Source organism: Annulohypoxylon maeteangense (assembly GCF_022496945.1).
Source record: "Annulohypoxylon maeteangense strain CBS 123835 unplaced genomic scaffold GGS22scaffold_44, whole genome shotgun sequence".
NCBI lineage: Eukaryota > Fungi > Ascomycota > Sordariomycetes > Xylariales > Hypoxylaceae > Annulohypoxylon > Annulohypoxylon maeteangense.
Window position 1 is genome coordinate 15,616 of NW_025953291.1, and position 24,780 is coordinate 40,395.

The 24,780-nt window shown below is 35.6% G+C and overlaps 7 protein-coding genes across 7 annotated transcripts; 3 read left to right on the plus strand and 4 right to left on the minus strand.

Annotated features, from left to right (window-relative positions):
• The first annotated feature begins 1,996 nt into the window (after window positions 1-1,996).
• Window positions 1,997-4,533, plus strand: GGS22DRAFT_176783 (uncharacterized protein). The gene has a single exon (XM_047963460.1). It carries the CDS (start codon window positions 2,383-2,385, stop codon window positions 4,069-4,071), a length of 1,689 nt encoding a protein of 562 aa, XP_047813612.1. The 5' UTR covers window positions 1,997-2,382; the 3' UTR covers window positions 4,072-4,533.
• Window positions 4,534-5,640: 1,107 nt separating this feature from the next.
• On the minus strand, window positions 5,641-7,055 carry GGS22DRAFT_198881 (uncharacterized protein; the record flags this gene model as incomplete). Its single annotated transcript, XM_047966200.1, has 1 exon — window positions 5,641-7,055. The coding sequence occupies exon 1, from the start codon at window positions 7,012-7,014 to the stop codon at window positions 5,641-5,643; it is 1,374 nt and encodes a 457-aa protein (XP_047813613.1). The 5' UTR covers window positions 7,015-7,055.
• A 131-nt stretch (window positions 7,056-7,186) lies between these two features.
• GGS22DRAFT_182824 (hydroxybutyrate dehydrogenase) lies at window positions 7,187-8,283 on the minus strand (the record flags this gene model as incomplete). The annotated part of the gene is made up of 3 exons (XM_047964014.1): window positions 7,187-7,614; window positions 7,741-7,922; window positions 7,997-8,283. 3 exons carry the CDS (start codon window positions 8,281-8,283, stop codon window positions 7,187-7,189), a joined length of 897 nt encoding a protein of 298 aa, XP_047813614.1.
• Window positions 8,284-9,047: 764 nt separating this feature from the next.
• Window positions 9,048-10,492, plus strand: GGS22DRAFT_176788 (uncharacterized protein). Its single transcript, XM_047963461.1, has 2 exons — window positions 9,048-10,246; window positions 10,470-10,492. Exon 1 carries the CDS (start codon window positions 9,111-9,113, stop codon window positions 10,149-10,151), a length of 1,041 nt encoding a protein of 346 aa, XP_047813615.1. The 5' UTR covers window positions 9,048-9,110; the 3' UTR covers window positions 10,152-10,246; window positions 10,470-10,492.
• Window positions 10,247-11,582, minus strand: GGS22DRAFT_113791 (uncharacterized protein). The gene is made up of 3 exons (XM_047958023.1): window positions 11,066-11,582; window positions 10,516-10,956; window positions 10,247-10,454 (listed from the first exon to the last, which is right to left on the minus strand). The coding sequence occupies exons 1-3, from the start codon at window positions 11,443-11,445 to the stop codon at window positions 10,343-10,345; spliced, it is 933 nt and encodes a 310-aa protein (XP_047813616.1). The 5' UTR covers window positions 11,446-11,582; the 3' UTR covers window positions 10,247-10,342.
• A 791-nt stretch (window positions 11,583-12,373) lies between these two features.
• GGS22DRAFT_182827 (uncharacterized protein) lies at window positions 12,374-13,759 on the plus strand (the record flags this gene model as incomplete). Its single annotated transcript, XM_047964015.1, has 5 exons — window positions 12,374-12,927; window positions 13,154-13,298; window positions 13,365-13,438; window positions 13,494-13,666; window positions 13,734-13,759. The coding sequence occupies 5 exons, from the start codon at window positions 12,374-12,376 to the stop codon at window positions 13,757-13,759; spliced, it is 972 nt and encodes a 323-aa protein (XP_047813617.1).
• Window positions 13,760-14,384: 625 nt separating this feature from the next.
• Window positions 14,385-14,916, minus strand: GGS22DRAFT_113797 (uncharacterized protein). The gene is made up of 2 exons (XM_047958024.1): window positions 14,677-14,916; window positions 14,385-14,622 (listed from the first exon to the last, which is right to left on the minus strand). Exons 1-2 carry the CDS (start codon window positions 14,871-14,873, stop codon window positions 14,442-14,444), a joined length of 378 nt encoding a protein of 125 aa, XP_047813618.1. The 5' UTR covers window positions 14,874-14,916; the 3' UTR covers window positions 14,385-14,441.
• Between the last annotated feature and the right edge of the window lie 9,864 nt (window positions 14,917-24,780).

The window sequence follows — 24,780 nt, forward strand, 5'->3', positions numbered from 1 at the left end:
GGGTAGATAAGTAGGTTATCTCAACGTCGTGAATGGTTTTGAGGATTTCGGGTATCGTATACATAAGCGTAGATGCCCAACGCAGCGATACGCAATACATCGTAGTTACCCGGGGTTGATTGAAAAGTTCCCAAAAGATATTGAAAGTACTACCTAGTAGGTAACGCTTGCACCTGATTATCGTCTACGCTACATGTCGCAGGACTACCCGTCAACGATTTAAGTAGGTACTTAGGTAGGTAGGTATATATCTTCGCGGGCGTCCGACGAGCGCTAGTCCTAGTACGCTAGACCCCGAAGGAATTCGCTTTACGAAGGTTGGGGTCTAAGATTTTGCACAAATTTCCGGGCGTTGACCCCGCAGCCGGGCTTGCAATGAGAAATATCCCCGCACGATGTGGGGTTTCTCCAGTAGCCAAGGTCTGTAAATTTAGCGGTCACCAACTAAATTTCAACGAATAGGGCTATTAGGTCTACGTTCTAGGTACCAATATTTATAAGTAGAACGTAGGTAACTTTAGACCTAGACCTTCGTAGAGGTCTTGAACATGCCCCCCACGTTACTAGAACGCGTTATATCATATATGACGTCCTAGCATTCTATAAAGGTTGATATGACCGTGTGATCGCATCGGGATTTACTCGAGTGTCATTTAATATACTAATGCTAGCACACGTAGGCACTTGGAGTAATCGCCGACTTCTCCCTAAGGAAAAAATGCTAGAAAGTAACAAGTCTCTAAGTCTAAAATGATCCGCGATCTTACTCAGTGAGTACCCATGTTCTGAGAAGTCATCTTTAGCTTCTACCTAAGAGATGAATGGGAAAGGTAATTAGAATTGTGTTGGTTAGGGTGCGCAAGTAAATCGCAGCGAAAGAACGAATGATAATGATACCCGCTGCAAACAAGGCAGTCATCGGCAACACGAGTGAAAATATATATATATTAAACCTTGCGAGCTACCTATGTCCTTTCCAGGGCCTTTTCTTCAAGGGCCACCACCGTTTCATTGCTCGGGGACGAATTTAAAGTTAATTGTTCGTGAATATACACCTATAACCCTTAAGTCGAACTAAGCATAAGGCGTGCACCTCGTTCCGTGATTCGAAACCAACGACGTAACTATTTCTTGGTATCTAGGTATCTAGGTATCTACCTAAGTACCTATCTACCTACCTAGTACCTAGTAGGTATGTGAATTTTACCATACATTCAATCAGCAGTCATTTCACCGGGAGCTATAAATCTTGAAATGCATCAATATTCACAAGGTGCGCGCGTTAATCCTGGATACGCACTCGGGGAGGTTGTCACCTAGGTAAGCATTTGATGCAATTGGGAATTTTAGGCCTTCGGACACCCCCATCAACGTCCGGGCTATTTAGAGTGGGCAATAAGGTCGCTGTAGTGGAAGAGTGAGGCCTAGGGCGCTCTAACTTAGCGTGTCCTGGTAGGTACCTAGCATGCGCTAGGCATGGAATCATAAGAGTCCTGCTGACAAAGCGTCACAAGATCCTTTGCCTTTGATTTCAAATACCATCAAGTGCCAGGTACAGCTTCAAAGTGCAGATTCAGTGCTCGCCGAACAATTTAAGCCTTTCCGAAAAGCTGACTTGTATTGCATAGTGCCTAGGTAATTAAGGTGGCGATAGTATCGAATCAAACCGACGTTTTCATCGGGTGGAGGTATACGCGTACAACATAAGGCTATCAATTACTAAGTTAAGTACTTCCCGAAAGGTGCGTTCGTTTTCAGCTGAGTAAATAGTTATTTAGGACTGCGTCGTGGAGGGTTACATTCGTAATCTTTCCCCATGATTCGTCGTCGGAGCCTCATTCTTTCGTAAGCGTAAGCTTTAATGATCTGCCTAAATGTCAGCACGTAGGGTTGCATCGATTCCCGATTTAGCATTCCAGCTCCTTAAAATACCCCTTATCATCCATAAATAAATAGAAGGCGAAAGCTCAAACGAATTATGTAGTTTAGTCCTATGGTTGTTTTTGCCTTTTGTTCAGCTCCGCTACCCTCCATATATCGTTGCCAGTTATAACACTGTCAATTATAGCACTGTCAGTAGCACCATCGGTGACACTATCCATAAAATTGTCGATTTGATAGGTAGGTCGTCGTGCTGCCTAGCAGCCTAGGTACTGTGTCGCGCTAGGCATGTAGAGCCTCATACAAGGATTTAAGTATGATGGATCGGCAGAATAAGAATAGGCTCCGATTCCCTGAAGTCGGGTGATGAATTATCGTTGAATCCAATTCTAGATTTCTATTTCATCTGCTAGTTACATATCTACCTATAGGTATCCATATAGCTGGATACCTATTGTGATTGGTGATCCCCTGCTTAGGTAGTTACCTCGTTCGATTACCATGAACCGACCGTCTGAGAAAGGATATTTCCCCTCCGGGGCCTCGTCCTCGAACTCGTCAAAAGACAAGTCCTTCCTATATCACCGACAGTCCGTGAGGCTCTTCCTCAAGTTCCTAGGACGATGGCTCCTCACTGCGGCGATCTGCGCTGCGTTTGTCGTGGTTCTGAAGGAGTACGATCGAAAATTGTGGATGGAGGACGGTTCCGCGCACATCTACAACGCTGTCGTGTCTGGTTTAACGATTTGCTTGTCGCTCAACATCGATGCCAGCTTGAACGCCTTTGCAGCTGCCTCCAAGTGGGTGGTGTTGGCTTCCAAGCGGTTCGAACCCCGCATCTTCGAACTCGTCCTGGCGTTTGACAACTCGAAAGTCAACGCGATCAAGCTCATGTTCTGGCGCGGCGTCGGGGCCTGGTGGCTGCGTCTGGTTTGCCTCGTCTGGCTTTTCGTCGCTCTCGCGGCTCAGGTCGGCACGGCGTTGATCGGGCTCACATATTCGGTTATTCCCCTATCTCCGGATAGGGATGCGTTCCCGACGCCGCTCGGAGATGCGAGGACGTCGATATTTACGCAGATCGGTTACGACGGCGAGCCCGTCTCGGCCGACCGCGAAGTTAACTTGACGATGCAACGTTCCAACGCATTCGAATACGGGGTCGGTGCCGTCAACGTCAATTGGGACGACATCTATTCTCCTAGCCCTTACAGGTTCCACACGGTAACGTATGACAACGACACGAAGAGCTATTGGACCGCTATCTCGAACTATCCTGCTTGGGCCTCGGACAGCCTGACGCAGTGGAATGCCATCGGGCGATACGTTCAAAACCGCGCCCGTTGCGAGGAGGTGCGGATCAGCAGCGTTAGCAGTTCTTCGAATATGACGGACGTCGCGTTCGACGGGCACAATGGGACGCAAGTCTTTACTATCCCGCAAACCCCGCTCGATTATATGACGTATATCTCCGACACGTCTCCTTCCTGCGGTTCGCGATGTACTCAAGTATACGCTATATACTCGACGAATGAGACGACGGAGTTGTTCGCATGCAATAGCACTGTATATAAGATGTACGGCCGAGACAATTCGTTGATCAATCGGACGGATCTATCAATTCCGGATACCCAAGCTAGGATTCTAGCGGGCGCTATCGGCTGGGGAGATATCAAGGTTGATAGTTCTCTCAGAGGGTTATCCATACCAGGTCGATTTCGAGCTTCGAGCTTCTCCAATGGGTCGTATTGGGCCCGGCCCTGGACGCATACTAATGCTTCCGTGGCTATCGATAACGTCGCATACTTTACGGCCTCTGCGATTGTGATCATGAACGAATACGGCATCCAGGAGAATTTCACCGATTTGATTATTCCTGGCATGGCGTCACAGTTGAATGTGACGTGGAAGTATAGCGTTCTGATACTAGCCTTGATACCTGGCATCCAAGCTCTCCTGGCTTTGCTCTGCATCCTAGTTGTGTACTTGTGCAGAGTGCCGATTCAAGACGGCTCCTTGCTAGCAATCACGACTCTTCTCAATCCCGCCTTGTCCCGTATTGCTACAGGCAGTCCTGAAAATGGCGGGAATATCTATCTCCAATACACGCAACAGGGTGGTGAAGGAAGCGCTAAAGGAAGTGGCATGGGTACATGGGTCATTGAAATAACTGAACACAATTGGGGTCGATGAGAATCTGATGTTGGTATTGGTTGTTTATGATAAGATGTTTTAGAAGGATAATATCCATCTGTCTTGAGGCGGGACGCTTTGTTACAAAGCATAAAAGTTTATGACGAGGTTACGATGGAACCCATTCCTTTACATGAAGAGCCTGATTGTCTACCTACCTACCTAGTAGTGGTATCTAGTACCTAGTGTTTATGATTTTATTGTATTTTACCAGATAACGGAGAACTTTTCATACTCCCCTTAGACTACAGGGATAGAGAAGTTGGCCGTACATCACAACCCTTATTAGGAGCTAGATACTATGGTTCGATTGGAAATTGAGAGGTCGCTATCGAACCGAATCAAATATACACGTCCACATTATGACTACCTACTTCTTAACTTCCTGACCTTAATCTCTATTTGAGGTATCGGTATTCGGGGGTAAGTGTGAATATTGATTACCAATTTCCCACTCTACTTATCCAAGTTTCTAGACATCCCCGTTCTATGTCCCCCACCGTGTATATTTTCGATCATAGTCTTTCCAACCTGAACAATCCAGTGTTAGCAATCATAGGTACTCCTTAAGAAATCAACCCTCGATAGATCAGACGTATCGCACCGACCCCGTGTTCACTTACGCAATTGCTCGTTCTTACATGTTATCAATCTCCTAACTAAACTGCTGAAAGGTACGGTATATGAGGCTTGAATGTCTTGTATTACTTGTCACATCAACTGAATGAGTGATGGGGGAAGTCCTATCTATATACAAATTCCTACCAAGGAGCCATGTACTGTACTTAGAAAGGCAGTCTCTTGACCTCCACATTCAACACGCCACACCCTCAGAATTGGGCCCTGAGTGTGATGCTAAGATGAGGTGTTTCGTATCCTAGTTCGTAACGAATGACGCTAGACTCCCGACCACCGAGGTCTTCGGAGATTAGGTACCTCATGTTGGGGTCGGAAAAGTCCTCTACTTAGTATGTACGGATGAGCTGAAACTCCGCCGTATCAGACTCCTATCGTCGCCGTGTGGAATAGTATAGACTTTTTACAAGTAGGTGAGATGTTATATGCTGGAGATTACCGTAACATACCTAGTACGACTACAGAGATCGGGGCTAAACTTTTGTAAATTCAAACATCTCCAGGGCTACCCGTCATCTTGTGGCGTTTTGCTTTAGTGGACAAGGCGCTGTACTATAGTGGCTATCCACTAAAGCACAGTGGGCAGATCACTATCAGGCCTCTACGAATAGGAACCGATTGATTGAGCTACCTGACCAGACATAATCTAGATAACTTCGACGCTCCACGGGGTTTCTTCGCATTCTCTTTCTTTATATCTACTAAGTAGTCAGTTAATGCGCGAATGAAATGTATTAATCTCGCCTGTCCCCGTCACTCACGGAATTGAGAAGATTCCGTTAGGTTAAAGGTAGTCTGATTTCCATTCCCAAGCATCGGATAGCAGCGACGTGCATTCGAATATTCTCAACATACTATCTACCTAGGTAGGTACCTGGTACAATCCTCTTATCGATCCGTCTTGCAATTGGATGAGCAACAGTAGGTATGTTATCAAGTAACGGAAATACTCCCTTCGCTCGATACGACATCTTCGCCTGGCAATTTCGTCAACAAGGTATTCTTCAACCTCTCCAACCACTTTTCGACAAAGTCTGCTTGGTAGAACGCCTCGTTGTAGCTGATGCTGAGATGCAATTCCCCGTCCCAACTCCATGTATGCACGTACAGCTGACGGGAAAGCATCTGCACGGCAAGCCAAGCATCGCGAACTGTGACGTCGCCGTAATTCTTCCGCACATAGTCGTCCATCACCCCGAGGTTGCTAAGATTCGGTTCCGTCGTAGGTGCTGCGGTCGCTAATATCTCCGTCGCTTTCTCCAGGTACGGTACCCGTAAGTACATTAAACTATTCCGTCCTGGTGCGAATGACTGCTGATAGATGGAATGGATCGATGCTGCTAGTGTGTCCCAGTCAGCTTTAGCGTCGACGCTGAGCGGAAGTGCTATCGTCCGCAGCGATGGCGCGTGCAGCGGACCGTCGAAGGGCGTCGGGCAATATTTCCTCAAGTCGAAGACGGCCCACGACTTGTACCGTGCTGTAGCGCTACTGGTCGATTGCTGGTATCTCGCCGTCTCCGAAACGACCGACGCATGTAACGCGGCCGTTAGGCGAATGTGCCGATCGCGGCATGCTGTTAGGAGTGCTGCTGTGCCTTTGCGAGGGATTATCGCTTCGATCCGCCGGGTGTTGCCTGGTAGCGCATCTGGGATTATCGGTAGACCGATCGACGGGGATCCTTCGTTGAGAGGGGCGAGTAATTTGTCTACCAGGCCAGGCCACTCTTTATCCGTACCTTCCACCGGCGTACCCACTAACAAGTCTAGCGTCGGAACCAGTTTACGGGCCTCGGTTCCGGATAGAGGTGCTGGCTGAGAACTCTGCCCTCCTAGACAAAGTAAAAATTCGTGCATCATCATCATCAGCCCGCGCCCGTCCCAGCGCCAATGCGACGATACTATGGCAACCTCGCCGCTAGCAGGGATCCAGTGACAAGTCGCGCTAGCAGTTCCGGTCTTCAGATTGAGAGAGAAGTGCTCGTCGGCAGAACTGACAGCGGTCTCGATGTAGAAAGTAGAATCGGCCCATGTTTCAAGAGCTTCGGTGCTAGTTATAGGTTCGTAGCGCTTCTCGTTTTCGAGTAACTCTAACGCGATGTCCGGATGACGAAAACGCAGAGCTTTCCAGGCACTTCGAAGTCGCGTCTCCCCTCCGTCGACGCCGATCGGAAATTCCAGTCGGATAACACCTACAAGAAGCCAATGCTCTCGGTTTAGGGGCTTACCAGCAGCCGAGACAAATTGGTAAAATCTGTCAAGGGAGTCTAGCGGGCGGTGCCAGTGGGCGCCCTGTTGAGTCCACGACATCTTACGTGTTGATACTGGGTGAGCAAAGGGACTCGAGTGAGCTCGAAAGAGCTCTAAGAGTTCGAAGTGCGATTAACAAGATGATTCCTCAAGTACCAAATAAGGTTAATTTACCTAAGCACCTATACTTCATTCTGTTACCATTCTTATTACACAATCTTTACTAGGTACTTCAAGATGTTTCATTCTTTGGTATGTCTGGCAGTGGTGGCCCTGCGCCTGCGAAATCGGTACTCTTGGCCACGCTCTCCCATTCGTCGCATGTCTTCTGCAGAGTCTGTAGCTTCTCGCGGAACGCAGCCAAGCAGTCGCTCCCAAACGGGATACGTAGCGGTATCTCCCTATTTTCGGCGACTCCTGTCCCTTTCACAATCTGGATAACTTTGGAGACCATCTCGACAGCGTTACCGGGAGGATTTTGATAGTTTCCCTGTCCACGTATGCGTGCTGCGTCGTTTAGCGGTTTCCAGAACGGAACGCGGGAGTCTGCGTGGTGGATGTTGCGCATTACTTCGGTATTAAAGATGCCGGACTCGATGATCAGCGGCTTAATACCTGGCGCAAGCCACGCCAGCTCCTTCGATAGACTCTCCACCGCACCTATACATATAATATCCATGGTTAAACGTGCACAGCTGCGAGATAGAGGACACTGGGCTTGAATGAATAGGTACCATAGAAACCATAGACCATAGACCATAGAAACCAAAGAGACTAGGTACTCACCTTCGAGGGCAAATTTACTAGCACAGTACCCGGTACCCCCTGGCTCGCCGACAAACCCCGACTGAGAGGTCATGTAAACCAACCAGCCAGATCCTCTCTCTCGGAAATGTGGGAGAGCGGAACGCGTAAGGTTGAGGGGTCCATGTAGATGAGTATCGATGGAGAGCTGTAATTCCTCCTGACTACCTAATCAGGACCCGATCAGCATTGTTCCGCGACCGACTACCCAACATAGATCCTGAAGGTGAAGACGCACGTTATCTCTTCGACGGCCCCGCACTGAATGAAGCCTGCGTTATTGACGAGAACGTCGACTGTGCCGTACACTTCTAACGCATGTTGGAACTTTTCATCTATTTCGGCTTGCGGAGCGGTAACGTCAAGGTCTAGTATGCTTGCGCCAGTGTCCTTCAGGTGTGCCAGCCGTGTCTCCGCATTACGACCGGTGGCGATGACGTGGTCTCCTTGGGCGGTCAATTGGCGAACAAATTCTTCGCCGAAGCCACTCGAACAGCCGGTGATAAGCCAAGTCTGCTTAGCCATCTTTAGAAGTAACGGGGAGAGATGAGAGGAGAATATCCGGCAAGCGATTGTTCCGCACCGTTGTTGTCTGGTCTACTTCATGATGAGATTCCCCGGGACGGACGCGGTTATTAGACGAACATAGAGCAACTTATCACTCGATAGAACCTCGGAATGAAGTTGGGAGGTTGGGGGTTGTGCCCGAGACCGCTGCGGCGTAGCAATAGAGGATCCTATCACCACTCTGCCACGTTCATCTCCGCATGAGACTTGGATAGCTGTGCCCTAAAGAAAGTCGAAGTCGAAGTCGTCATTGGATAAACGATGTAAGACATGTGCAACCACACGCATGTGCCTACCCGCTATTAGGTACATGTCCCCAGGCGTTGACTAGGTGCCTTAAGTATTATATACCTAGTACGCAACTAGGTAGGTGCCTAGGCAGGTGGGTAGGTAGTGTGCATACTTGAAGATCATAAAACATCGACAAGATATCATCATATTTCTCGACTGATATCTAATGATATCCGCTGAACGGTTCATTCTAGAGGTAGTCAATTTCTATCGCTAGAGTACCTAACAAGAAGCAGCTCGAAAAGGGGCAACTCAAATATTCATAAAGGTACCTGGTATCTAGCAGTCCGTGTACCCGGTAAACACATGCATGTACCCGGTAAACACACTATTGGATAACAATGTGGGGCACAATCCCGTCTTGGCACATTTAGCGTCATCTACGTATTAATCGCCATTGGTCAACTCTAGCTCGACCTCCCAGGGCTTGACTCATAGAATCTGTCATCATATCCTTCCGAGGTTGGAACTACCTAGAGCTAGGCGTGTTCACAATGCCTCCAGTAAAGGTTGGCCATTTTCAAACTCTTGACTTGTCAGCGGAAAATAAAGCAATCATCCAAGACCAACTCTACGGCGACCATATAATATCAGATCCCGTGCTTAACGAACTTCTGCGGTCGCCATCCCTATCACGCCTTGTAGGAGTCCGTCAGCATGGCATCTCGTCCCTCTTAAACTTTACTCCGCCCATCACGAGGTTCGAGCACTCCGTAGGCGCGTTTCTTCTTGTCCGGCATGTCGGCGGTAGTTTGGAGGAGCAGGTCGCGGCTCTGCTGCACGACGTTAGCCACACCGCCATGAGTCATGTCGTCGACTTCGCTCTGTCTGAGCCGGGCGAGGAAAGCTTCCACGAGGTTCACAAGATGCGATTTGTCAAGACCACTCAGATACCCGAGATACTTAGCAAGTATGGCTTTGAGGATCTGAAGCCCCTAGACGAGGAGCTGTACCCGTTGGTTGAGATGCCGACACCCCATCTCTGCGCCGATAGGCTCGACTATGGTCTGCGTGACGCTGTAGGCTTCGGTAGCCTTTCTCTGGAAGAGGCGCGGCGCATCATAGCTTGTCTCGACGTGTGCCCCGATGCCACGTCTCCCGACCGTCTAATCGTCCTGCGCGACCCGGAAATTGCTTTGTCTTTAGCAAACGGGTATATGCGATGCGATCGGGACGTATGGGGGAATCCGTCGCACGGCAGCTTGTATACGAGGACGGCTGAGCTTATGCGGTCGTCTATCCGGAGCGGGGGTGTGCGCGAGGACGACTTGTGGAGATTGTCGGATGAGCAGTTCTGGGCCGAGATGCGCAAGGTGGTAGATTCTAAAGGACAGGAGGCCATGGACAGGCTCGAATCTGAGGCCCTCCCGAACGGTAAAGATCTTCCGCTTCCCCGCGGCGCAAAAGTTCGTACTATAGACCCCGATGTCTATGATCTCTCCAGCGGCAAAGCTGTTCCTCTATCTACGCTACTTCCCGAATACGCGACTGAGAGAGAACGATACATCGTCGCAAGGAGAGCTCTATACGAATAAGCCCTTCCGGCTAGGAGCTATGTGTACCTAGGCATTACCTAAGGCACTAAGTACTAGGTCCTAGATGCTTGACATAGATATTTGGTTTCTACACGGTATACCTATTCTTATAGACCTTTATTCATAGAGCATATCCCTAATTGCTAGTTGTTAGGTATGTAGGTACTCTATCTTATACCTAACCTAGAATGTCAAATCGTCTTCGTACCGATCCAAAGCGGGTTCGAACTACAACTCAGCATATTTCCCTGGCGGGCGCACGTCGCTTGGACATAGCCGATGCCGATAGCGTCGAGCGAAGATCTAACGTATCATTAGCAATCGCACCGTTGACTGAAATCTCCCAGATGCCTTCGCCACTTACGAGTCGCTGCAATTCCAATGTTGCGTGATTGTGAGGATATCTAGTTGGGAGTCGAAGATAAATCCTGCCGTAGTTGCCGAACTTCCCTCCGAAGCTGACTTGCAAGTCCCGTCGAATGTGCTGTTTCTGTTCCCCGAAGTTGAACAGTCGAACACGTCCTTGTTAGCCATATTTCTCAGTGTGAAAGACGGACCAGTATCCGAGTCAGGCGTGGCGGCAGAGGAGCCCGGGATCAATTCGTACTGGCGTTTCCAATTCTCAAGTTGCCATGACTGATAACTTTGCGAAGTGTCCGCGCAGGCATCGGTTTCCGCGTGGGCCAAGCCGCCCTTTGTAGTGACGGCTAGCCCGCTACCCTTTAGCATGCAACTCTCATCGCCTTCGGTGCTCGACGTGCAGTCCATGTCCAGCTGTACTGATCCCGTAGCTAAGGCATCGGATCTGCGTTATAACTATTAGCTTAGTTACTCCTTTTCGTCTTCCCACCTTTTCCTGAAATCCACTAATAGTTACTTATGACTAGGTACGTAGGTAGTGTCTGGTGGCTTACCCCTGAACGTCCGAACAGGCGAACGTATGAGATATGTACACCGTATGGTTCTTCCAGTCCATCGCGAATGACACTGCCGTGTCGTAGGTTCGCCCGTTGCCCGCCCATATGCAGTCGCTCCATATGATATTTCCGTCCTCGTACCACCCTGCCCACGATTCCGGCCATTCTGCAACGCATTCGAAGAATGTTCCCTGGGCACTAGTACCTGGGACTATGCTAAGTGCCACTGTAGCGGATCCGTTAACTACCCCGTCGTATCTACCAGCACCGACGCGCCATTGGTACGTCGGAGAGGTGGTACCACTTCCGCACGCCCTGTCACCGCGTACCTGGGTAGCCGCAAGAGCCGTTGCGATGAGTAGTAGGTCGTTCCGCATCGTGACGTTTGCTCGAATTGTGTCGATACTTCGATATTTCGACCCAACACGTACCTAGTAGATTAGGTTATAATTTCCCTATGAGGTAGATCGATTGGTAGCAGAAGTCTGGGTTTCTTTTCCGCGGGTAATCCAACAAAGTCTCTAATTATACCGAGCGTGAGTAAGTGCCGCACCACCTTGATTGTTACATCGTAATCTAGGATAGTAGACTATAATTAATTCTATTTTACCGCACGGAAAAATCAAGGCAGCCAATCATTTCCCTCGATGGAGATATCCATCTATGACAGGTAAGATCCGATAGATAAGTATATCTTTGACTTCTAGTAAATATCAGTAGATACCATGCATTCTAATACCACTACTACCTAGGTACCTACCTACTATGTAAGTACCTGACTGATACTGAAGATAGGGACAGGTATTTGGAATTACACCTACCTCCTAGTACTTACATCTACTTCTCCTGATATATCATCTTAACAGAAAAGCAAGCATACCTAGGTAGGTAGGTAGTTTCAAGATGAATCAGAGCTTGCTTACATAGGTACTACCTAGTAGGTAAGTCGTAAGTAGGATACTATCCCCCTCATGGCCTCTACCAAGACAAGTAGGAAGGGGGCTGTTTACCCGGTAAATTGCTAAACCTAGGCACTATGACTCAATTCGATCTTCCTCCATATTAAATTTACAAGAAAAGTATGTCGCATCAAAGGTGTGCCGGCATTGTTTCTGGAAGAATCCCGTGTCCAAGTATATAGGAATTACGATCTATAATGATACGGAAGCAACAGTCTGGCTTCTGCTCTGAGGCTTTTCGCGGCAGCAACTTTTTATCACGACGTTCTAAGCTACAGAACCGGTCAAGATGCAGTGGACGACCTTAGCCCTGGCGCTTCTCGCGCAGGGCATCGCAGCTCAGCAGATGATACGATTCGGCTGCTCGCAGCTTGTCATCGAACGTCTAGATCCTTTAGTGAATCCCGGCTCTACTCCGTCGCCTCACGTTCACCAGATCGTAGGAGGCAACTCCTTTAATTCAAGCATGGACCCGACGACGCACGATCTCGTCGCAGGGTCTACCTGTACTACTTGTACCTATTCCGAAGACTTTTCCAACTACTGGACGGCGGTCTTATATTTCCGCGCTCGCAACGGAACGTACAGACGCGTGCCCCAGTTTCCGAACGTGGGACTTCGTGCTGATGGGGGAATCACGGTCTATTACATTCCGCCGTACGATGGCAAGACCAAGGTGACAGCTTTCAAGCCAGGCTTCCGCATGCTCGTTGGAGATGCTGCGCTTCGCAAGGCCGACGGTATGCAGCGACAGCTCTGCCACCGTTGCTACACGACCGAGTCGGACGCCGGTGTTCCAGGTTCGGACCAGAACGGCGCTCCCTGCACCGGGTCAGATACCCAAAGCCTCCCCCCGAAGCCGTGCAAAGGCGGTATTCGTACTACCATCACATTCCCAACGTAAGTTTGCGTTAGCATACTACCTAGTAGTTTCCCATTTCCATATATTAGTATCTACCAAGTTCGCGCTCAGCACCCACCCAGCACCCACCTGGCACCCACTTAACTCCTACATAGCATCTAGGTACTCAGTGCCTACCCAGCACCTATTCATATTCACTATCTTCCATCCAATACCTACCTAGGTAGAAGTATGCGAGAAAGATTAACTAAGGGTTTACCATAGCTGCTGGGATGGTAAGAACGTGGACAGTCCGGATCATAAGAGTCACGTCGCGTACCCTCAATCTGGATCCTTCGAATCGGTGGGCGCTTGCCCAACAAGTCACCCCGTCCGGTTACCTCAACTCATGTATGAAGTCATGTGGGATGTAAGTATAATTCTTCTCCCAGATTAAGCTAGGTAGTTCAGGACGTAGTAACTAATACGCGAATAGACCAAGGCTTTCAATGACCCAGAACTATGGCCAGAAGATGGCTCCCAACCATTCTCCTGGTCTACAAACGATGAGTAAGCGATCCTTCGCGAAGATGTAAGGGGGCCATAAACTAACATGTACTCGTAGGACTGGGTTTTCACAGCACGGTGACTACCTCTTTGGGTGGGAGGGAGACGCACTTCAGCGTGCTCTAGATGCCCGTTGCAACAACGCCGTCTGTAAGGAGCTCAAGGTTCAGTCATCTGAAGATGCGATGAGATGTACCAAGGCGCAAACCGCAGTAGAGAACGTCGATGGATGTGAGTTACCTTGACTGATACTGTGACGACAAAAATAGTGCATATTGACTAATATTTTACCTTGCAGGGCTAGAGAGTATTCCGGGCAACTAGAATTATAGCCGTATCATCTTAATATCGAGTTGATGGACGTAAGCGAGGGTAGAATAAGACGTTGAATGTTACCTAGGTCCTGGGTAGTTATTTGTTTTTGCATAACACTTTATCCGGGTTATCGTTTCACTTCCCAAGATGTGTGAAAGGTGCCAGCTACCTAGTTCCTAATACCAGGTAGTTTACATCTACGTTAGTACTAGGTGCGTGGCATATATTCTAGAGCTTCCTAGCATACTAGGTGAGATTAGAACATGCCTTTGTAGGTACCTAGTCGGTACTTAGGTAGGGTTACAGGAAGTAATCATGTACCATATACCTATCTCGACCGAGGTTACCAGCTAGCAGGTATAGGATCTCTAACCGTATGGTGTGTTATATCTGAGAAAATCGTGTTAGATCACATCATATGCCTTAAGTTATACAAATCTCAATGCAGGGATTGTTTAAGTGAGAATCAAAGGATATAAGTTACTTAACCAGGTGATGCGGAGAATGGAATGTCGTTCAGAATTATAATAGGTAAGCGTCATGTACCCAGAGGATAACTCGTGACATTGCCAGTGCCAATAACAGATATCCCGAATTCAAGTAAATGCCTCCGAACCATTTACTCAAATTTGGTGTCGGTTATCGTCAATGCCCACGGTTACCAGAGCCCCGCAACCCAACCTTGGAGCCATTAATACCGAAAAGTCATCGCCACGATAACTATACCAGCGCCGATAGACAAGGGCATAGATATATCAGCCTTTCCAACTCCCGACTCATCATCATCATGTGTCTTATTCCCATAACCGTAACCGTAAGACCAGGAATCAGGCTTGTGTTTCTTCGGATCTCGTTTCTTTGTACCAACAGAACTGTGTAGGAGATTAATCACCGAATCGTCAACTGTCATCACGGCGGGAGCGTACCTTTGGTTGATAGAGATGATGCTAGGAATCCCATAGCGGGTGTCATTCATTTCCTTGTGTCCTGAAACATGCATGGAATCGTTGTTCTGCGGGTTCTGAAGCCATGCAACTTGGTTCTTTCCAGCTTCGCATCTGCCGGTAGAAATTAAGGAAGCTGATATCAGCATAGCTTGGAGGATGGCCGTTGTTGCAATCATGATGACTTTATGCTATGCCCGTGTCGTTAATGAATGAATGTAACCTGAGGACCTTAGGTAGCTAGGTAGCTAGGTAGGTAGCTAGGTGGATAGGTACTAGGTAAGTTGGGAGGCAAGTAAACCAGTAGATAGGCAGGTTGGCGTCAAGTAGGTAGGTACTGAAGTATCTACTATGTGGTATGTAACTGCCAGGCAAGTGAAGATGAGTTGAGTTGCGAATTTTGATAGAATCCCAATGAGAGTTGTTTGGGCTGAGGATCTTGTAGTATTATACAGGTACTAGGTACTTAGCAGGTAGCTAGCTTTTATAGATAGTAGGTACATAATTTCAATGCAGTTTAAATAGACTGCAATCTACTTTGGCATGTGTATAGAGGTGAATGAAGTAAAATAGAGTAGAAATATAAACAGTGTGTAGATGGTAGTTTGTACTGTAAACTTTAATGAAAGCATTGGCCATTAACTATCCTATGAGCTGCTTAATCCGCACTATGACCACGAAAATGATTGGATTAGATGATTTTGGGGATGAGAATATGCCTCGACACACGGTGCAAGATACTGTACACTAATACATACAGTCTTCACATACAGTCTTCACATACAATCTATACCGCAATATTCTCCTAGCTGACCCATATGAAGAGTAGTTTACTCAACTAGGCATTCTAATGCGGCTAATATATATGCCAAGTTATTGATAGTATTCGTCCAACTATCCTCCATGCATGCGAGTGAATATCTTGGTCCTTACCTGGCAGCCTGGGTATATATGAATTTGTCCTGTTCGGAATAGGTCAGATGCTGCTAAGATACCTACCTAATATCTACAGGGTGCCTAGGTAAGTATGTTTTCGGGTTATAAGCAGCCCGGGAGGGATAGCGACTCTTGTATCCTCATTTTCTGGGGAAGTGTTCAGCATACCTAAACCAGCTAGCCAGCTTAATCTAGTAGGTAAGTAATAAATAAGTAGTAAATAAGTAATAATAGGTTGTTACACGGGGATTAATGTTAAGTATTATTAATATTAAAATAAATATTATTAAATAATTATATATTATATTATTAAAAACGTAATTAATTAAAAAAATATATTAATATATAAAAAAATTATATATTAAATTAATACGAAATTATTAAACGTTTAAAATTTAATGTAATTTTAACGTTTATTAAATAAATTATTATTAAATAAAAACGTAAATTTTTTTTCGAAAAAAAAAAAAAGAATTATAAATTTTAAAACTTTAAAAAATTATTATATTAATTTTAAAATATTATTTTAAATTTTTATATTAATTTTTATTATAAATAATTTTTTTTTAAAAAAAACCCGTATTTAAAATCCGCACGTATTATTAAATAAACTTTTTTTTATTATCGATTAATATTTTAATTTAAAAATTATTATAAATTTTATTTAATTTATTTAAAAATATTTTTTTATAAATTTATAATTAATTTTTAAACTTTTTTTTTAATTTTTTTTAACGAATATTATTATTTTTTTTTTCGTATTATTATTTAAAAAAATATATTATTTTAATATTTTTTTATTCGCTTAATTTATATTTTATCGGTAATTATTTCGATTTTTTAAATTATTAAAAAAGAGAAACCCTGGCCGCGCAGTATGAGTACATCGTTAGATCCGCGCAGTAAAGCTAATTCGAAAGAGGTATAGCTTGAGGTACTTTGTCCGCCATACAAGCTAGTATGTGGCAGAATGTATCTTTTTGCGCAATGTACCTTTTTGGAACACCTATCTTGCCGATCACCTTCAATCAATTGTTTCTCCTCCAATCTCTGATCAATTTCTTAATAATTACAATCCCTCAAATGCTGTCAATGGGAGCTTGCTCCTGATTCAATTGCATAGATTGCATCGAGGCTGACGTCATGGGAGCCCCGTTTGAAGTTGAAGGGCTTGTTAGAGAGCGCCCGGAAGTCTTAGAAATTCATTCCTCCGGTCGACACTTTTTAGTCCTTAATATCTCATTCAATCAACTTGCAAACCAAATGCAAATTGACTATCGCATAGAGCCCATCGAGCGCTTTTAAATGATCGTAATTATAAGAGATTTGACAGCAGTTTGAAAGAGAAACAATTGATTAAAGTGGATTGAAGGGAATGAGGGCGTTTTGGGTACCTTTCGAATGCGCTAGCGCGGAATTTAGCGTTACTGCGCGGATCAGCCGATGTACCCATACTGCGCGGCCAGGGTTTCTTTTAAAAAATTTAAAATTATTAATTATAATTTACGTTTTTATAAACGTGTTAATTTATTTATTAAACGATTATAAAATAATTTTCGATTTTACGTTTTTTTTTTTTAAAAAACCGATTTTTTATTAAATTATTAAATATCGAAAAATCATTTATTAAAAAATTTTTTAATATAAATATTTTTAATTTTATATTTAAAAACGTTTTAATTATTTATTAATTTTAAAATTTCGAAATTATAATATACGATATTTTTAATATAAAAATTATTAAGTTTTAAATTTTTAATTTTTTTATATAATTACGTAAAATTTATTAATAAATAATTAATACGTATTATATTATTTAAATTTTAATTTTTTTTATCGACGTTTTTTATCGTTTAAATTAAAACGAAATACGTTAATAATATAATATTACGTATATCGTTTATAATACGATTATATATTTAATATATATAAATATAATAATATTAAAAAATTAAATTACTTAATTTAAATAATAAATTTATAACGTTAATAATAAATTTTTATAACGTATTTAAATTATTATTATTAAATATATTTAAAATAATTAAGTTCGTTAAAAAATTATTAATTAATTTATTTACGTAACGAAATATTATAAATAAATTTTCCGTATTTTATATATTAATTTTAAAAAATAAAATGTTTTTTAATAAAAAATAATTTTTTAAATTATTATTAAAAATTTATAAATTAACGAATTTTTAATTAAAAATTTTATTAATTTTTTTTATTTTAATAAAATTATTTATAAATAATTTAAAAATTTATAAATTTATATTTAAACCGTTATTAACGAATTTTATATATAATTTATTCGTAATAAAAACGTTAATGCGAAATTTATATTTAATAATATTTAAAAACGTGTAATTTTAATTTTATTATTACTTTTTATTTTTAAATTTTTAATTATTTAAAATTTAATTTTTTTAAAATATTATTTAAATATTTTAGTTTTAAAATTTAAATAAAAGTTACGTTTATTTTAAAAATTTTTTAATAAAATTAAATACGTTATTAATTAAGAAAAACCCTGGCCGCGCAGTATGGGTACATCGTTAGATCCGCGCAGTAGAGCTAATTCGAAAGAGGTATAGCTTGGGGGTACCTTTTGCGCCATACAGACTTGTATGTGTCAAGATGTATCTTTTCGCGCAATGTATCTTTTTGGAACACCTAAGTCTCCCACCAGTTTCAATCAATTGTTTCTCCCTCAATACCAGGTCAAAAGCTTTATAATTACTATAAATCGAAAGCTTTCAATCTACTCTAGTTACGATCGAAGTTGCATTTTTTTTGACATCGGTGACGTCACAAAAAGTCAGTTTGAACCTGAAGGCGCTACAAAACTGCGAGCGGAGGTCTTAGAATTCTAACCCTCTGCCCGAATGTTTTCAATCCAGGATATCTCCTTGACCCTGATAGATACAAGCATGCAACTTTATTCATTCGAAAGCGCTCTGTGAGAGAAATTGAATGAATGTAATTATAGTAAATTTGAAGCGTTGGTGAATGAGAAACAATTGATCAAAGTGGATTGAAAGGAATGAGGGCGTTCTGGGTACCTTTCGAATGCGCTAGCGTAGATTTTAGCGCTACTGCGCGAATCCGAGCATGTACCCATACTGCGCGGCCAGGGTTTCTTTTAATTAATTAACGTTCGCGTATAATTTAATTTCGCCCGAATAAATTTTTTTATAATTAAAATTAACGAAAAAAAAATATTTTTTTTATTTTATTATATATTTAAAATTTTAAAAAACTTAAATTTTAATTTAAATAATTCGAATAATAATAATTTTTAAAAATTTCGAACTTTTAAATATTTATTCGGTTTTTTAAAAAAACCGTTTCGTTTATTTTTATTTTTTTATAATAATAATAAATTAAAAAACGATAATAATTACGATTAAAAAAACGAAAATTATTTTTTTTAAATTATTAAATATATTATTAAAATATTAATTATTATTATAATTAATTTTATTTATTTTAATAAATTTATTATTTATAATAATAAAAATTTAATTAAATTTAAATTATAATTTATAAAAATAAAAATATATTTAAAAATTTATATAATTAATTTTTTTAATTATTTTTATCGTATAAATTAAATTAAATTATTATTTATTAATAAAATTTAATTATAATATTAATAACGAATTAATTAAATTAAACGATTAAAAGCCGTAAATATTTAAAAAAAAATTATTACGAAGTTTTTAAAAAACGTTTTAAAATTTTTTTAAAAAACATCGTAATTTTAAAAAAATATACGAATTTAAATATTAAAAAAATATAATTTAATATATTACGAAATTAATAAATTTTAATAAAATAATTTAATAATTAAAAATTACGTTTTAAAATTATATCGCGAAAATTTTTTTCGATAAAATTATTAAATTAATATATTTTTATTAAAATATAATTTTAAAAATTAATAATAATTTCATTATTATTATTTAAAAAATCGGTTAAATATACGAAAATATATTAATTAATTTAAGTTTTTTATCGGTAAAAAACGGGTTTATTTCGATTTTAAAACTTTCGAAATTAAATTAATTTAACCGTGGAAAAAAAAATCGTTTTAATTTAAATTAAAATTAATTTTTAAAAAATCCCGGTTAAAATAAAAACGATAAAAAATTTAAACTTAATTTTAAAAATAAAAAATAACTTAATAATAAAAAAACTTTTAAAAAAATTAAATAATTAAATATTAATTAACGTAAAAAAAATAAAAAAATTTATTAAAAATACGGTAAAAATAATTATTAAATTTTTATTTATTTCGTTAAAAAAAATATTAATAATAAAAAATTACTTTTAAATTTAAAAAAAACTTTTTCCGTTAAACGATTTCGGGATAATATAAAAAAAATTATATCGTTATTTTTAAAAAAAAATTAAAATTAATGTAATAATAATAAAAACTTTTTATTTTAAAATTTTTAAATTTAATAATTTTAATAATAAATTAAATTTTTAAATAATTTTTATATTACATTTTATAAAAATTTATAACCGAAATTAAATAATATTTTCCGCGTTAACGTTATTAAACGTTTTTTTAACGATTTAAACGATTAAATATTTAAACGATTTTATAAAAAATTTAAATTAAAATAAAAACTTATCGTAATAATAATTTTATTTTATAATAACGAAAAATATTTTATTTATATTTTATTTAATATCGAAAATTCGGTTTTTATATTTTTTATATTTAAAATTAAAATATAAAAGTTATTTTTAATTAAACGATTAATTTTATATTTTATAATAATTTTTAATAATATTTTAATATAAAAAAACGGACGTTATTATTTTAAAACTTTAATTTTACGTTATTAAAAAAATTATTTTATTCGTTTAAATTTCGAAATTAATGTTTTAAATTTTAATTATAATATTTTTTTTTCGTAATAATAATTAAAAAAATATTAATTTTTATATTTTTTTAATTATTTTAAAAAAATTTAATTTATTTTTAATTATTATTATTATAATTATATTAATTAAGTTATATATAATTTAAACCGTGTCGTTAAATTAATTACCGTAATTTTATAAAAAAATATTTAAAAAATATTATTTTTAATTTCGAAAAAGTTTTATAATTTTATTTCGATTATAATTTAAAAAACCGAGTAACGATTTTTTAATTATTAATTATAAAACCACGTTATTAATTTTAAAAAAAACGTAATATTTTTTAAAAACTTTTATACGTTATAAATAAAAAAAAATTTAATACGTTAAAATTTTAATTAAAAAAAATGTTAAATTTAAGTAAAATTCGAAAGTTTATTTTTATTTACGACGTTTTTTTAATATTTATAAATAAATTTAATTTAAAAAATTTTTTTCGATTTATAATTAATTATTAAAAAATTAACGTTATTATTATATTTATTTATTACCCGTTATTTTTTATTTTTAAATTATAAATACGATTTCGTATAATTAAATAATTTATTAAAATTAACTTTAAAATAAATTTTAATTTAATTCGCATTTAAAAAAACGATAAATAAAAAATAATTTTTTAATGTAAATACGGTTTTTTTAAATATTTAATAATGTTTTTCGATTTTATAAACGTTTTTATTATTTTTTAAATATATATAAATAATATTTTTTATAATTTAATTAATGTTAATTTTTTAATATATTTAAATAATTTTTTTATTTATATTAATACGCGTGAAAAATATAATGTTTTAATTAAAAAAATTTTTAAACGATTTATTATTTATAATTTTATAATTAATTTTCGTAAATATTATTAAATTATTTACGAAGTTAAATTTTTCGGTTATATTATAAAAGTTTACGATGTTTTTATATTTTAAAATAAAATTAAATATATTTAAAAATGAAAAATTTTTTAAAATTTAAAAAAATTATAATAATTTATTAAATTTACGAATTTTTATTAACGATTTATTAAATCGTTTTCGCATATAATTAAACTTATTATAAACGTAAATAAAAAAAATAAAAAAAATTAAAAATAAATAAACGAAATATAAAAAGTTTTTAAAAAGTTTAAAAAACGTTTTATTACCGTTTTAATAATGATTTATTTTAATTTTAATAAAATAACGTTTATTAAAATTAATACGTTCGATTTCGTTATTAATGTAATTTTATTATAAAAAAATAAAAATAATAAATTTCGTTTTATTATTTTTCATTTTTATAAGTTATTTTTAATAAAAATAAATTACGAAATTTACGATAAAAAATTATTTATTATTATTAACGTATTTTAACGTTAATATTAATATTTCGAAAATGTTAAATATCGTATTAAAATATATTTTAATTATTAAAATTTTAAATAAACGATAAATTAAATAAATATAAAAATTATTTATTTTTATATTTATTATTAATTATCGTTTTAAAAAATAAAACGATAAAATCGATATTTTTTTTTAATTATTATAATATTATTTTTAAAAAAAAAAATTAAAAATTAACCGATTATTTCGGTTTTATAAAAGAAATATTTTTCGCATTTTATTAATTTTTTATTTTCGGTTTTTATAACGGTTTTATATATATTTAAAAAGCTTTATAATTTTATTATTTTAAATTAAACTTTAAAATTTATAAATAAAATTAAATAAATAATTTTAAAAAACTTTAAATATTTTAATTTTTTATTTATTTTTCGAAAAATATAAAAATATAAAATAAATTACTTTATTATAAATATCGTTTTTACGTTTTTACGTTTTTATAATAAAAAATCATTAATTTTAAATACGATATTAAAATTATAAAATATATAAATATAAATAAAACTTTAAAATTAATTATACGAAACTTTTAATAATTTAATATTAAAATTACGGTAAAAAATTTCGTTAAAAGTTATTATAAATATTAATAAAATAAAATTTTTAAATATATATTTTACGGTTTTTTATAATTTATAAAACTTTATTATAAATTTTAATATATTATTATAATAAATTTTATTACGAATTTTTTTTTATTAAATAAATGTAATTTTATTTAAATTATTATTAATTTATTTATTAAAATAAGTTATTTTATTTTATTAAAAATAAACGAAAAAAAAAATTAAAAACTTAATTAAAATTTTCGTTAAAAAATATTAAAAATTACATAAAGTTTTTTTCGATATTATTTTTAATTAAAATTTTAAATTTATAATTTATATTTAAAAAAATTTTCTTAAATTAATAAATATTAAATTATATATAAATATTACGTTTTATTTTTAAATTAACGGTTAAATTAAACGGTTTAATTAAACTTTTAAAGTTTATTTTTAAATATTTATTAATTACGAAATAATTAATTAAAAAAATTTTTTATTTATTATTAAATTTATTTATAATAATATAACTTTTTTATTTATATATTTTACGTTTTTTTATATTAATTATAATTATTATTTTACCGTTTATAATTTTTTTTTTTAATATTCTTCGTAATTTATTTAATTAATTTTACGTATATTAAATAATATAAATATATTAAAAAATATAATAATATTTTAAAAAAAACCGGTAAAAAATGAAAAAATAAATTAATAAACGTTAAAAAATACGCTTATTTACGAAAAACGATAATTAATAATATTAAATATACGAAATATTAAAATTAAATAACTAATAAAAAAATTAAATAAAAAAATATTAAGATTTTTTATAATTTAAAAAGTAATTTTTTTTATTATTATTAAATTAATTTTATTTAAAAGTTAAAAAATTTATAATTTATTTTATATTTCGTTTATTAAATTTTACCGCGTTAATAATTAAATAATTTTTAATTTTAATTAAATTTTACGAAAAATAATTTCGATTAAAATAAAAAATTATTAAATAAATAAAGTTATAAATTTTTTAAAAATTTAAAAAAAAATAAAATATTTAATTAAATAAGAAAATTAACCGGTTAAAAAATATTAAATTTAAAAACTTTATAAATATATTATAACGGGAACTTTTAAATCGCGAAAATAATTTTAAACTTTATAAAAACATTATATATATAAAATCGATAAAAATTAAAAAAAATTATTCTTAATCGCGGAATAATTTCTTTTAATTTTTATTAATTTTATACATGTAATTATTTTATAAAAAATAAAATTATTTTATAAAATATAAAATCATTTTATAATTTAAAATGGTTTTTTTTAATTTTTATTAATTTTATATATATAATGTTTTTATAAAGTTTAAAATGTTTTTATTAAATATATAATTTTAATATAAAAAATAATTTCTTTTAATTTTTATTAATTTTATGCATGTAATGTTTTTAAAAAGTTTAAAATCATTTTTACGATTTAATTTAAATAAATTAATTTAAAATAATTAAATTAATAATTTAATTTTAAAGTTATTTAATAAATAAATTTATACGTACGTATTTAAATTAATTTAAAAATAAATAAATAAATAAATTTATTTATAATTAAATTAATAATTTAATTTTAAAGTAATTTAATAAATAAATTTATACGTATATATTTATATCGATTCGAAAATAAGTTTATTTATAATTAAATTAATAATTTAATTTTAAAATAATTTAATAAATAAATTTATACGTATATATTTATATTAATTCGAAAATAAATTTATTTATAATTAAGTTAATAATTTAATTTTAAAGTTATTTAATAAATAAATTTATACGTACGTATTTAAATTAATTCGAAAATAAATAAATAAATTCATTTATAAATAATTAAATTAATAAATTTATTTAAACGTATATTAAAAATATATTTATACGTACGTTAATTTAAAAGTAAATAAATTAATTTAAAAATTAATAAATCGATTTAAAAGTTAATAAATTAATTAAAACGTATATTAAAAATAAATATATTATACGTACGTATTTAAGTTAATTTAAAAATAATTAAATCGATTTAAAAGTAATTAAATCGATTTAAAAATAAATTAATTTATAATTAAATAAATCGATTTATAAATAAATAATTAAGTAATTACTTAAATACGTATTTTAATTAAATAATTTAAAAATGAATTATTTAATTAATTATTAAATAAATAAATAAATAAATAAATAAATAAATAAATAAATAAATAAATAAATAAATAAATAAATAAATAAATAAAT